Genomic DNA, 14,681 nt, shown 5'->3' with positions numbered 1-14,681 from the left:
GTCACACATGGTACCATCACAACTTCAAATCATACACATACTCACACAAAGACATACTCGGAGGCTCTGGTCAAAAATTTACCAAAACAGCAGAGGCCACCAAAGCAGACACCCAAACAACTACCACCTCACGACCCAACACATGCAACACATAGACCACACAGTCAGAGTGTCAAACAGTCACAGCCCTTAAGGCCAAACAAAATGCCAGACACACTTGTCATTGGTGATTCCATAGTCAGGCACACTGACGTCCCGCTCACCAGACTGAGTAAGGAGAAGGTCACAGTAAGCTGCCTGTCGGGCGCTAGAATCCGCCACATAACACAAGCACTCAGGTCTCTCAACAGCAGGTACAAGTACGACTCAGTCATTGTCCACGCTGGTGTCAGCGACCTGAGACGTACCTCCTTGGACTACATGAAAAGGGACGTCGAGGAGCTCTCTGATTATGTAGCCCAGGCAGGTATGACCCTGACCTTGAGCAGTATCCTACCTTCACCTAGAATGATGCCACAATACAGTGATAAGATGATCAGCTTTAATAATTGGCTTAAATTCTGGTGTCATTCAAAGGGGATCCAATGTCTGTCTGCCTGGGATGACATGCTGGACAAGCCACGCTGCTTCGCAAGGGACGGCTTGCACCTGTCACCCTGGGCTTCGGATATTGGCAAAGGCTCTTGCCACCCCATAGTGCCTTTTTAGGCAAGGCTCAAATTCTAAACCTACCACCCTAGAACACCAAAAGGAAAAAACTAAGGGTAATGCTGCTCAATGCCAGAAGTCTCAATCTCAAGATGCACGCACTCGAGGCCCTTCTCAATATGGAGAACATCGATGTCTGTGCTGTGACAGAAACCTGGTTCAAGGCTCCTGAGAGCACCCCAGCACTAACAGGTTTCACCTCATATCATACGTTCCGCCCCAAAATCCGGACAACACCAAGAAAGGAGGGGGTGTCCATATTCATAAAGGACACCCACACCTCAAGGTTGGTGGCAACGCACGATGCATCGGAGACCATCCAGGTGCAATTAACCATAGGCAAGACTGCTCTGCAATTTGTAGCATGTTACAGGCCACCCTCTCAAACTCAGGAACCTCACATGGCCTTCCTGAAAACATTGGAGGATAAATGTATCTCCAAACACCATCATACTAGGTAACTTCAACTACCCTAATATAGACTGGGAACACTACTCAAGCCCGAACACTCTAACCCAAAGATTCCTGGAGTTCATAAACTCAAATGCCATGGAACAACTAGTCACCATCCCCACAAGAGGTGAAAACATACTTGATCTCATCATCACGAACATGGGATCAAAATGTTCAACACCGAAGTATACCCTCACTGGTGAGATCAGATCATAAACTAATCTCGCTGGAGGTCCTCATCCCGCCCACCTGAAACAAAAAGACCACAGTGAAAAACTTCTCAAAAGCCGATTTCACACTTCTAAAAACTAGTGTGGTCTCCTTTAAGGCCCCTGAGCCAGTGGTAAACATTACTCAAACCGCTGAATCACTTACAAATGCCTTCTACCAGCACCTACAGGACTGCATGGATCAGGCAATCCCAAACAAAACTAAGACTCTCTGTACCAAAGGCAAGCGTCCAGTCTGGTGGACCCCAGCCATAAACAAGCTCTACAACAAAAGGAGGAAGCTACTACAAGATAGAGCAAAATCCTTGAAAGGTAAGACACCTTTGATCATTATAAGTAAAAAACTAAGAGCTCTCGTAAAATCATCCAAGGCAAATTTTGAGAGAAAAATCGCCAAGGACTCTAAAGACAATCATAAGGCCTTCTTTAGCTATGTTAGAAACCTAGGAGGAAACTCCCAGATATGCTCAGAATTAGTTCAAAATGATGTGAAAATTACTGAACCTACACACATTGCTAACATACTGGCTGACAGGTTCAGTGCAAACTTCTCCCCCCCCAAAAGGAGAGATATCAATTCCAGAGGATTGTAGCCCCCCAAAAATCTCCAACGCCAAGGTGCGGACTGCCCTCACTAAGGCAAAAAACACAGCATCCATGGGACCGGATGGTGTCCCCGGCTGTGTGCTTCATGAACTCAACGAGGAATTAAACCCACAGTTAGGACAGCTGTTTAATCTTAGCCTCACCTCAGGATACACTCCAAGGAGTGGCGCACGCGACTGTGGTCCCACTTCATAAGGCGGTGCCTCCACAGACCCTGGAAATTACCGCCCATTAGCTTGACAAGCCTTATCTGCAAAGCCATGGAGAGGATCATAATGGAACTCATAAATAAAGACATAGGGAACTTGCAGACTTTGGATCCAACCCAGTTTGGCTTTGTCAAAGGCAGATCCTGCCTCTTAAACTTGGTTGACTTTTTCGAGACAGTCACCAAGGCCATTGATGAGGAAAGGCAGTCCATACAGCCTACCTCGACCTGGCAAAGGCCTTGACACAATACCCCACTCAGGTATCATCGAAAAACTCATCAGCTTGAATGTAAACCCATACATCACAAGATGGGTTGCAAACTGGCTAAGCGACAGAACCCACAGGGTCAGAGTTGCTGGAGCCATGTCAGACTCAAAGCCTGTCACAAGTGGTGTCCCACAGGGCTCAGTCCTGGGTCCACTCTTGTTCGGCATCTACTTTTCTGAAGTACAAGCAAACACAGGAGGGTTATGGCTGACAAAGTTTGCAGATGACTGCAAACTGGGCCATAGTCGAAAACACATCTGACACAGATATCCTCCAGAAGGGCCTCACAGAAACGGATAACTGGTGCCAGAGCCATGGCCTGAAGTTAAACGCCAAAAATGCATAGTCATACCCTTCGGGAAAAACAAGGTTACCCTAGCTACCATATAGGTGACAATCCACTGAGCACAGAAAAGTCATCAGGGATCTGGGGACCCAAGTTGACAGTAGTCTTTCGTTTGACACTCATGTTGCTAAAGTAGTTAGGAAAACCTTCTATATCGCCCACCTGATCATGAAGGGATTCACATCTAGATCAAGGGAGGTCATCGTCCCCTGTACTCATCACTCATTAGACCTATGATTGAGTACAATGCCCGTTCGAATGTATCTGACCAGACACCTGATGCAGCTTGAAAGGCCCCAAAAGTTCCTCACCAAAAGGATAAAGGGTCTCAAAAATATGTCTTATGCTGCCCGACTGAAAGAACTCCAGCTTTATTCAGTCTCATACCGCTTGCTCAGAGGTGACCTGTGCCTGACATATAAGGCCATGTCAAACCCAGATTTGATGAATATGCTTCACCTCAAAAAATCTAGATCCCTCAGAACCACAAGGGCGGGAGACTTAAACCTTGACACGGTTATAAATAGAACGTGCTGGAGGGAAAGATTCATCACCCAGAGACTCCCTATGCTGTGGAACAAAATCCCGGTACATGTGAGGCAGAGCACCTCGCTGGCCTTGTTCAAGAGGAATCTTGACCAATGGATGGGAGATCGCAGATATACCCCAGGGATTACTTCAGTGTCACTGCTTGACAGAGGCACAGAAAAATGATAGGCATAGTTTTTATTCAAACTAAAGGGGTGGCGAAAGCCACATAACTATGGGCTAGGCTTATAAATGCCCTTGGGCAGATAGCCTAGTATGAACCTATGAACCTATGTTGCAGTATTTCTTTCCTCCCTCCTTCCCCTTTCTTGGATGGCATTGGACTTGTGCAGTTATCCTGGGACTGGAATCTGACTGGGGCACTCTGTTCTAACGTCTGGTACGTGCAGAGGTCATTTTTATGGCCCAAGTTCCCTTAGCTTATGTCAGACGTTCCACTTACCCTGCAGTGACTAGAAGCTTTTGTATACAGGCCAGACGTTTGTCTAGAGGAGAAAAACCCAAGGGTTTGGAGTACTGTAACATGGAAGAGAAGGAGGTATATGGTCATGGTAGGATTTTACACAACTATTCTTTCTTCCCCATTAGCTTATTGAGTGCTTGCCAACCTTATGAGCCCATCCTTGACTGTGTATTGTAGTTTATCTTGCCACTGTCCATAGACTATTCATGATGATATATGGAAGTGGATTGCCAGGCCTTTTTTCTGAGTAGATGTTACCAGTGTTGTAGCCATAGTCACAGAATCTAATTTTGTGTTGCCAGCACTGTCAGTATTGTTTCTGCCCCATTATGGGTGGCTTATCTTGGGCTGGCACCAGAGCTGTGACATCCCCATCTTTGGAAACTTCGTTGGTAGTGAAAGTAGCAGTAGCATATCTCAAGGCATGACCGATGCCTGCATGCACAGCAAGCAGAAAACTAGACTAGTTACTAGAAAGAGAATTTATGCACTCAAATTTCTTCTAAATATCTTTAAAATTAGGCTCCAGTGAGTTGATTTTTCATATTAAAAGTGGAGGACCAATCGCCAGTTTGCTGAGCAATAGCCAAGTAGATTACTGTAGTGAACAAAAATGGGTCAGCTAACAAGTCATATTTCTGAGAGTCACATTCTCCCAACAGAAGCAAAAGGCTAAATAAAATACAGTAATTCATTATCATTGCTGTGTACATGTGGTATAGTGTATGATTGCATTATCTTTGAAAACACCTCTTTGACAAAGTGAAAACAGAACACTGATGAGATATCTCATTGTCTGCAGAGAAATGGGGGAGGAGCGACAGAAATTGAGGTCAGATCTCTTGTACTATCTGCAGCAAGTTAAGAGTAACCTCTAATAAGTCTAGTTCGGTGTGTATCTTATTTAAGCCATTGTAAGTCCCTGGATACCATAGCTGTGAACAAGTCATTTCAGTCTACAAAGTAGTAAGTTTTTATGAAAAGTGCTAGTTCAGATGCAGTGCCAGAACAAGCTCAGGTGTTTAATTCCTTGGCCTTGAATTCTAAGTCCTATGTGCTGCAAATGGCTGGATCCTGCTTGCAGCTGATTCAGTTCTTGGTCACTGCTTTGGGCAGATTTTGCAGCTTGATTTATTCCTATTATTAAACATTCAAAGGCCCTGCATATACAGCTGGTGTAGTCTTCAGTGTTAGTTTTGTAGTGTGATAATTTTGTGCCCTTTAATATCCTGTCTGAAAGTATGTCTCACCTGCCACATGCAGGCTAAGATTTTTATGATGTCCTTTTATTCCTATTTTGCAGTATTCTAGATGTGGGATTTCCTGCCCCCAGGCGATTCGTACGTTGGCTGCTATACAATAGCTTCAGCTTGGCTGTTGCAGCGTGCATGGGACGTCACATGTAGGGCCATTAACCAGGGGCCTTAAATCTGACGTCTGCACGCACAATCCTCAAAACTTTTCAGCCACAGATGACGTTCGTATCGTGTGATTGCCTCTTCACAGACGTTGCAACCCAAAGATAAGTAACCCGTTGGGTTTCTAATTTTCTTATTTTTGTGCCGAATATTACTGCTAACACTTGGTTGTTGTTGTAGCCTTTAGCTGATGTCAGGAAAAAAGGGAAAGTGCCAATGTGGGTGCCAGATAGCCCGTAAAGATGCCCATGACAGGTGAGTTTTTTGCCTAGGCCGGGAACACAATCACTCCCTCAGAATGGATCCTGCATCGGAGGCCGCACCCGAACCTCCGTGCAAGAAGACCAAGTTGCCTAGGCCTTCCTCACCTGTCACTCCGCTTCCCGACACACAGCCACCATCGACTGCAGCGACATCCCTCAAGGAAGCCGTTTCGCAGCCAATGACCGACACTTCCTCTGGTGTATCCAGACATCGGCCGTCTATGTCAAGGGGGAACCAGTATCGGTGGTACCTCCGACCCGGATCCAGACTGCAGATGTGTTACTGTCCAAACCCGATGCCAGGCCACCCTCTACTTCCTCCCTGGCCAAAAAGAAGCAGAAAACAAAACATACCTCCTCCTCTTCAGAAGCCACACCAGATTGGCAGGCCTTCACCTCTTCTGTCATGCAGGCCTTTATGGCCCATAGGCCTTCTGCCTCAGCAACCTCAACCCTGCCTCTTCTGAGCCCTAGGCCTGCTTCTTCCCTTCCACCCATGATGCCTCAAGTCAGGGAAGAACATGATTTTTCCTTCTCATCCTCAGAAGAGTCCATTTCTTATGTTTCTCAGATTGCCTCCCCTCAGGAATATTACTCTTGTGATGAGGAATCTGTGGAAGGGTATCCCCCCCACCGAGGACATTACTTTACTTTTGGTGAGACCATCACCAAGATACAGGATTACTTTAAATGGGATATGTCCCAAATGACTGATACCCAAAAAAGGTACTTTGAGCTGCTGCAAGTAGAATCCCCTTCCCCTTTGGCGGTACCCCCGGTTCTGCCTGCGTTCTTGGATGCCTTCAACTCTGCTTCCAAGGCCCCAGCCTCTGGCCCCTAACCATCCGGACCACTTCTATAAAGTACCAGAGGACCATAAATTCCTGGTTAAACCAGCCGTGGCGGACCCAGCTGTGATTGCCACCACTGCAGATAAGCAATCTAGACTGCTGCCTTCTGCTTCTCTTCTATGTACTGATAACGATAGCAAGTATGTGGATAAGATGGGAAAGAAGGTTTACACTTTTTCCACTTTGGCTTTCAGAGCCATAAATTATCAGATGCACATGACCAGGTATGCATTAGACTTGGTCTCTCAAGCCTCCTGCATGCTGGCATCCTTTCCTGATAGTCCCATTGACAGGCATTACCTTCAAACTTTCCTTGGCACAACAGGTGGCCAGACATTCAATCAGATGCAGCTATGGTGCTGCAGAAGCATCCGCCAGATCTGCAGCATCTGCTTCTGCCCTCAGGAGGGACTCCTGGCTTAGACTCAAACCTCCCTGAGGATTTCAAGTCTTAAGATATTGGACACCCCTCTAGACCACAATGTTCTTTCGGCAAGCAATCTGCAGACCTCTTTAAAAATCTGCAAGAAAAAAGCAAAGAACTTCAGAACATCAAGCATCTGCTGGCATAACCATCCCCAAGTATTATAGGAACTACCCTGCTAAGCCCACCTTTGTGAGACGTAATCCTCAACCCTCTACCTCCTCTTCCAGGTGTAGGAGAGGGGCTAGAAGACCTACCACTGCCAGGCCGCCTGCTCCACCACATCAACCCAGACCACCTTTTCAGGACAGAGAAGGCCCCAGTGATGCGTGACTGCCTTGCCCACCTGACCCCCTCAGCCTGCCATTCCCACTGTCTTCCCCTTTGCCAATCCATCACTACAGACCAGTGGGTCTTAACCATTATCCAAAAAGGTTACTTCCTGTCCTGGAAAGAAAAAACACCCAGAAAGAGGTATCTCCCTCCCAAAAAAAAAATCAGACCCATCTCATGCCACAGGTGCTGACAGACCTCCTAAAGCTAGGCACCATAGCGCCAGTCCCCCCCAGGACAGGAATGAAAGGGTTTCTACTCCCGTCTCTTCCTAGTGCCCCCCAAAACAACTACCCCTGGAAACCCATCTTAGACCTGTCTTATCTAAATCTCCACCTTCAGGTACCTTCCTTTCCCCTCCCTGCTGCCTCTTATCCCAGCCAATGTCTTCATGGCCACCTTGGACCTAAAAGAGGCCTACCTACACATACTGATCAGGAATGCCCACAGACAATTCCTGTGTTTCTCTGGACCTGCCTCTCATTTCCAATTTTTACTGCCTTGCCCTTTGGTTTATCCACGGTCCCCTGAGTCTTTACAAGGTGCCTAGCCCTAGCAGTTGCCTTCTGCAGAATCCAGGGCATACAGATTTACCCTTATCTGGGCGACATCCTAATTCTGGCAGAGTCCAGGGATGCTTTAGCAAAGCATCTACATTTCGCCATGTCCCTTCTGCAGAATCTAGGGTTCACCATCAACCTCCCCAAGTCCTCATGGACCCTAGGACAGGACAAGATTTTCCTAGGCTGCAAAATCAGAACAGACACAGTAAAGGCCTTTCTCCCACAAGTCAAGGTTCTTTCTTTGACTTCCCACTTCCAGGAAGCCCTACTATCCCAAAAGGTGACAGCAAGGCAATTTCTCCATCTCCTGGGGTTAATGACAGTGACCATTCCTATGCTCCCACTAGCACAAATGCACACATGCAAGTTACAGTGGTACCTGAAGAACATTTGGTCCCAACACCTACATCCCCCTAGAGCAAGTCATTCCCTTTCTTCCCTGTCTGAAAACAGAAATCAGCTGGTGGATCCAGCAAGCACAAATAAACCCAGGGCTTCCACTGCAACCCCCCACCCCAACCCAAGTTATGCATACAGATGCCTCAGATTCAGGTTGGGGAGCAACTCCGGCTCTTACAGGATTCAGAGAAAAGTGACATCCCTCTCTTAAGGCCAAGCACATCAATATCAGGGAAATGACAGCAGTCCTCTTAGCTCTAAAGACCTTCACTCCCCTTCTGGTTCCAGTGGTACTCCAGATTGTGACTGACAACACAGTGGTGTGGTACATCAACAAACCGGGCGGAACAAAGGCCTAGCAGCTGTGCAGACTAACCCTGCTGATATGGGGCTTAGCCTGTTGTCACAACTTAGTCCTGCAGGCGGCCTACATCCCCTCACAGGACAACCACCAACCATATCTCTTGAGCAGGACCTCCTCGCCTCAGCACGAATGGATGCTCAACAGGGAGAGGGAGGGTGGTCTTGGATATGGTCCACCGGCGAGGTGCTCCACAAATAGACCTGTTTGCCCCCCCTCCCCTCCCCCAGAAAAGGCAGCTGTGTGGACCTTTTGCTCCAAAACCCACTCCCCTCTAGCATGGAGAGTGGATGCTTTCAACATCTTTTGGGAGGGGAAGTTCCTTTGTCTCCCCCCCCCCCCCCACATTCCCACTGATTCAGAAAGTCGTCCTGAAAATAGAGGGACAAACCAAAAATCTTAATAGTGACTCCCTACTGGCCAAGGCAACGCTGGTTCCCCCTACTTCACAAGCTATCCAAGGGCAATCACTTCAAGTTGCCCTATAAGGTGGACCTACTGACACAAGACAAAGGAACTCTCCTACACCCACACTTACATGTGATGTCTTTGACTCTGTGGGTGATAAACTTTTGATCCCTTTCAGACACCACTACTCAGAGAACATGCTTTCTGTTCTAAGGGAAGCAAGGAAAGCTACCATCAGGAAATCTTACCTGGCTAAGTGGGAAAGATTTACCAAATGGTGTCTGCACAAGGGAGGGGACCCTTTCACTGCAGAGTTCATCCTAGTGCTAAACTACCTGTGTCAACTGATAAAAAGTGGACTTTTTCTTTTATAAAAGTACACCTAGGTTCATAGTTTTAGTACTAAGCTAACTGCCCTTGCGAGCCATTTAAGCTAAGCCAATTATCCCTTGTGAGACTCAAACCCTGCACCTTGTGTTTATAAGGCAAACACCTTAGCTATTAAGCCATCCTCCCAAACCTGTTGCATTGACCTCTCTGCCATATCAGCCTGCCTGCCCCTGGAAAACCCCCCTTGCTTGCCAGGCTCAACGTAAAGCTCTTCCTTAAAGGGGTCCTACACATGAAACCACCTAGGAAACGTATCCCCCACCCTGGGACCTTAACTACATCCTAGAGAAATTAACCCAACATCCCTTTAAACCATCTGGGCCTCTTCCTTGCAGATGTGTACATGGAAGACAGACCTGGACTTATCACTTCAGCCAGAAGAGTGTCAGAATTTCAGGCCTTAATGGCCTGTCCCCCCTACACCATCTTCAACAAAGACAGGATGTCCCTGCGAACCAACCCCTCCTTTATGCCAAAGGTGGTTAATGGCTTATTTCTAAACCAATCCATTCATCTACCCACCTTCTTCCCCTCACCCACTAACGAAGGGGAGAGGATCCTGCACTCCTTGAAAGTACACAAACAACTAAGGTTTTACCTGGACAAGACCAAAACCATCAGGAAAACTAACCAGCTCTGTCTCCATTCACCCCAGGGCCTGGGCAAGGCAGTCTCCAAGCAAACCATTGCATGCTGGATTAGGAAATCTGTTTGCCTTTGCTACTCCCACCATGGAAAGGAACTTCCAGTTGGAATTAAGACCCATTCCACTAGAGCTGTAGCCACCTCCAGGGCCTTTATGAAGGGCCTGGACACAGCATCCATTCTGTAAGCAGCCACATGGGCCACTATCCACACCTTCACCAAGCATTACAAACTTGACCAAATTTCCAGAGCAAGGACAGGATTCGCCAGAGTAATCCTGCAGGGTTTTCTAGAACCCTCTTCATCTACCACACCGTTTCATCCGCGTAAGGTGTGGTACGCTCCCTCATCTAGAATACTGCAACATAGGAATAGAAGGGCGTAGAATAGTTATGTAAAATCTTACCATAACCATAGATGTCCTTCTCTTCCATGTTGCCGTATTCCTTCCCACCCACCAGTCCCCCCAGGTCCTATTCCTCATCTGTCCTGTCTATGTTCAGTAGGACACCGTATCACACACCTGGAAACCACTGGCATTCCCTCCTGCTGGCCTTCATGTTCTGAGGATTGTGCGTGCAGATGTCACATTTAAGGCCCCTGGTTTGTGGCCCTACGTCCCACGCATGCTGCAACAGCCAAGCTAAAGCTTTTGTATAGGAACGGACGTACGAGTTACCTGGGGGCAGGAAATCCCACATCTAGAATACTGTAACACGGAAGAGAAGGACACCTATGGGTTATGGTAAGATTTTACACAACTATTCTTTCTTATGGTTTACTTTTTCCAAATCTTCTGTGTTTCTAATGTCATGATGGGAATGGACCCCAGTCCCAAGTCAAAGTATGGTTAAAATTTATGAAATTAATATTGTTGCAGTCTTTTTTAGCCAAAGGTGCTCTTCGCAGCTCCTGCAGTGTGCCCAGAATTGAGATTACCTGCAGTGTTTCTAGCATTGTTTGCATTCTGTAAACAGCCTGTGATTTGCACATCCTGTTGGATAGGTTTAAGTATTGCTGTTTTGATTACATGTCAGACTGATAAGATTGATGGCTGGCAAGACCAGAACTCTGCTTTTGGTATTGTTGGGCATATAAGAAAGTTGATGCTGTGTTATGTCTAGCTTGATTAGAGCTGTGTGAAAAAAAATAAATAAAATCCTGTCCATTAAAATGCTAAAAAAAATTGATATTCAGTGTCTTAAATGTTTTAGCTGTATAGTTATAATAATAATGCGACTGGAAGATAGAGAAGCTGTAGAAATAGACTTACTTCAGCATACCTGTTGTGTGTCCCCCCTTTAAGAAATTCCAGAGCCTTTCTGATGTTGGTTACACAAGTCTGAGTTTCTAACAAAGGAGCATCAGTGCAGCCTTTCAGAATGGGCTTTAATGGCTGCCTGTCTGTGAGGGAGCTGACCTTGTTTTTTTGTTGCATGTTCATTTATAAACCACAATTTCTGGACTGCTGCCTTTCTTTGATGCACATTCTTGTTAGAGATGGCCTTCGTTACAAGTCCTCTGGACCTAAAGATGTCACCTCCAGTGCCCTAGAATGTAGGATTTTTCTTTTAAAACTGAAATCCACAAAGCTTTTAAAATACATACTTTTAACAGAAGGTTACTTGTACATATTTGTGAAAAGAAGCATATATAACTCTGTAAGTAAACCTTAATTTTATACCCCCCCCCCCACAAACACACACACCTTGCTGTTTAGTGGTACTAGTTTTTAATATATTTTCACCTGTAGCACCAGGCCTTAAGCCTGCTAAAATGTACATTGTACCTGTTACAACCACACCAGTTAAGTTGTACGTTTTTACTGTAGCGAACTGCATTTTAGTTTCAGAAAGGACATTTTCAGGTTTGTGTGCTTCAAACCTTTTTAGTGGCATATCTTTTATTAGTCTTTGTGTTTGTAATATTGTTTCTAATTTTGCTTTTGATTCATTTTGTAGTGTGTATTTTCTTACTAAATTTCAAGAAATGATCTGGTCATTTTACTGTTTGAAAAGTGGTCGGATAACTGCACTCATTTGTAATCCGGTTTAAGAATTAAAATCCAAACTAAAAATCCAGCTTTTTCCTCGGATATAATTAGGCCTTTTTTTTTTTTTTTTTTACTTGTAGAGAGTTGGCTTACAATTCTAATGATGGAAAGATACCATTTTTTTGTCTTCTGTAGTTCAGTTTTGTTACTTGTGTACAATTTTTTGATATAATCATCCTTGAAGTTGGATGGTTTTGTCTCTCTGTAGTCTCATTTATCAAGTTTCAGGTCATACGCCTTTGTTTTGAAATCGACACTGCTCTGTGGAGTAAGTTCAGCTGGATTTTGGTAGAGCTGTTTCATCTGGGAGAGCTGTATGTTGTACCCAAAGTTAGTATCTGTCAGTGGAGAATCTTAATATTTGTTTGTGCACTAACAGTTTCTTACCTTCTTATAACAGAAGAGTACTCCTGAGGAGCGAGACAGAATTATCAAACAGCTGAAAGAAGAGTTACGTTTAGAAGAAGCGAAGTTAGTCCTTTTGAAAAAATTGCGCCAGTCTCAAATTCAGAAAGAGACGCCGCTGACAGCAACACCTATTCAAAAGGTAATGATTTGGGGGGGGGGGGTGATTCTTGGTTTCAAATGGTGCCTTTTCCTTCAAATTATATCAGACAGAAGCCATCTCATCTGATGATGTCCTTTTCATTCTTCCTCACAAGTGGGTTCAGATCCGATTCTTGGATCAGACTCTGCCACATACACAAGACTTCGGATCCAGCTCCTGAGCTCCTACTTCTACCCGTAATGCTCTGTTTTCCCCCAGCACCTCAGATCTTGTATACCGCCATCATGGTTAAATGTAGGTTCCGATGTTCTTCGTGTTTCAGTGTTGCAGCCATCATTGGGTTATCCCTGCCAGGGTAGCCCTTGGCCGGCCTAAATACCAGAGACTTAGTATTCTCCTTCGGTTGCTGTCGCTTGAGGACTGACGTCAGGTCATCAGTGATATAAAGGAAGGCATCTGACGCCATTACATCAGTCTTTCTTGCCGTGTAGGCAGTGGTAGTTTGCACAAGTGCCGGTCAGCTGCTGAAGTCTTCGAAAGCTAAGTACCCTGTTGGGAATCCTTTTTTCTTGCACTAACCAATGTCAGAAAAAGTTAATTGTCTTGCCTGTGGAAAGCAAATAACCACACTGGGACTTCCATTCTTACTGCGTCACTTGTCTAGGCACAGTCCACGACGTCCCTCATTGCTTCATCAGAACTATTCTTCGTCAGGCCCTTATTGTTGCCAGATATTTTCATTTACAGTCCTCTAGTTCTGTGCAGGCACTGGCTTCTGAGGAAGTCCTTTGCAACACCGAATCCCGACATAAACCAATGCCTTCTTTCACGGCTACCATTCTTTCGAAAACAACCGAGTTCCTTAGGCCCAGGGGTTGAACCACACCCAAGAAACCGACTACCCATTCTCATGCGCCTGCTCCCTTGCCTCAGTCTCAAATGCTTAAAATGGCAGAAGACCTTATCATGCTGATTAGGGGAAGCCAAGCCACTCCCTCAAAAAGGAAAAGAGATCCGTCTCCAGTAGTTTTGTCTGAACAAGAGTCAGATGAATCCGATGCATCTGACTATAAAGACATGCAGCCCCTCTCCACATATGAGGATTCTGATGCAGAGAAATCTGTTCCTTCAGCTTCTCCCCCAGAGGATTTTTCCTTTGGGGAAACCCTGGATACCTTAAGGGAGCATTTCCAATGAGAGAGTCAAGACTACCCACAGTCTAAAAAGAGACTCAGAGTTCCTGGACCTTCCACAACACAGGCCATTAGCCATCCTCCCAGTCCTAGATGTGGTGGATAATGTCTTTCTTGAATCCAGCTCTACTCCAGATGCCCTTCCTCCTGCTCCCAGAAAATCAGACAGGTACTACAGAGTCCCTGACTCTCTCAAATATCTTTTAAAAAATCCAACAGCTGACCCTGAGGTTATTACTCAAGGCCCTAAAGAATTTAAAGCAACCTCAGCTAAGAATCCCACTCCCTCAGACAGGGATTCCAGAGCATTGGACAGATGAGGTAAAAAAGTATACACCTCAACTACAATTGCTATCAGAGCACTAAATTGTCAGTTCCATGTGCTCAAGTATCAACAATATACCTTGGAACTCCTTAAACAAAAAATTTCCTCCTTTCCTGCATGGGGAGAATCTAAAGATATACAGGACAATAGTGCATTCTGCTGGTCGAGTAACTATAAACACACTTTACACTGTGGTTTTGACGCCCCTAGAAGCTTCTTGCAGGCCAGCAGTCAACCAGATCTGTCATTAGAAGACATGCATGGCTTAAGGAACAACCACTGCCAGACTGTCATATCAGAATTGTTGGAAGAACCCTTGCACAAAGATAGCTTGTTTGGCACTAAAGCAGAAGAGGTCTTAAAAAAGATGGAAGAAAAAGCAAAATCTCTGCAGACTGTTAAAGATTTCTTACAGGTCCAGCCCTCTAGGTTCAGCAGGTATTTTCCCTCCAAGCACTGGTCCTTTCCTGCTCCGAATAGACAGGGACAGCCTACGCCCTGTGGAAACATACCCCCCCCCCCCATACAGCAGCCCCTGGAGTTGCAGAGATCTAAGCAGTGGACTGCCTCCACTTCAAAACCAGGGAGTTCTAAGCCACCCCCTTATGGTAAGAATTCACCATGACTCGCCCCTTCCCAACCTCTCTTCTGCCCACCTTCACATACCCCTAGGAGGAAAACTCTCCTTTCACTCAAGCACCTGGGCCACCATTAC

General features: G+C 45.8%; 1 protein-coding gene across 1 annotated transcript in view; it reads left to right on the top strand.

Annotated features, from left to right (window-relative positions):
* The window catches only part of GATAD2A (GATA zinc finger domain containing 2A), a 1,922,743-nt gene that overhangs the window by 1,119,231 nt on the left and 788,831 nt on the right, over positions 1-14,681 (top strand). The window contains exon 4 of the mRNA XM_044054781.1: positions 12,341-12,487. Within this exon, the coding sequence (XP_043910716.1) occupies positions 12,341-12,487 (147 nt within the window). The remainder of the gene's footprint in view (positions 1-12,340; positions 12,488-14,681) is intronic.

The sequence above is a fragment of the Protopterus annectens genome, chromosome 13.part0 (assembly GCF_019279795.1).
Source record: "Protopterus annectens isolate FY-2018-M chromosome 13.part0, PAN1.0, whole genome shotgun sequence".
Classification (NCBI taxonomy): Eukaryota; Metazoa; Chordata; order Ceratodontiformes; family Protopteridae; genus Protopterus; species Protopterus annectens.
Note: the sequence above shows the minus strand (reverse complement) of the source record. Positions and strands in the feature narration are given on the sequence as shown.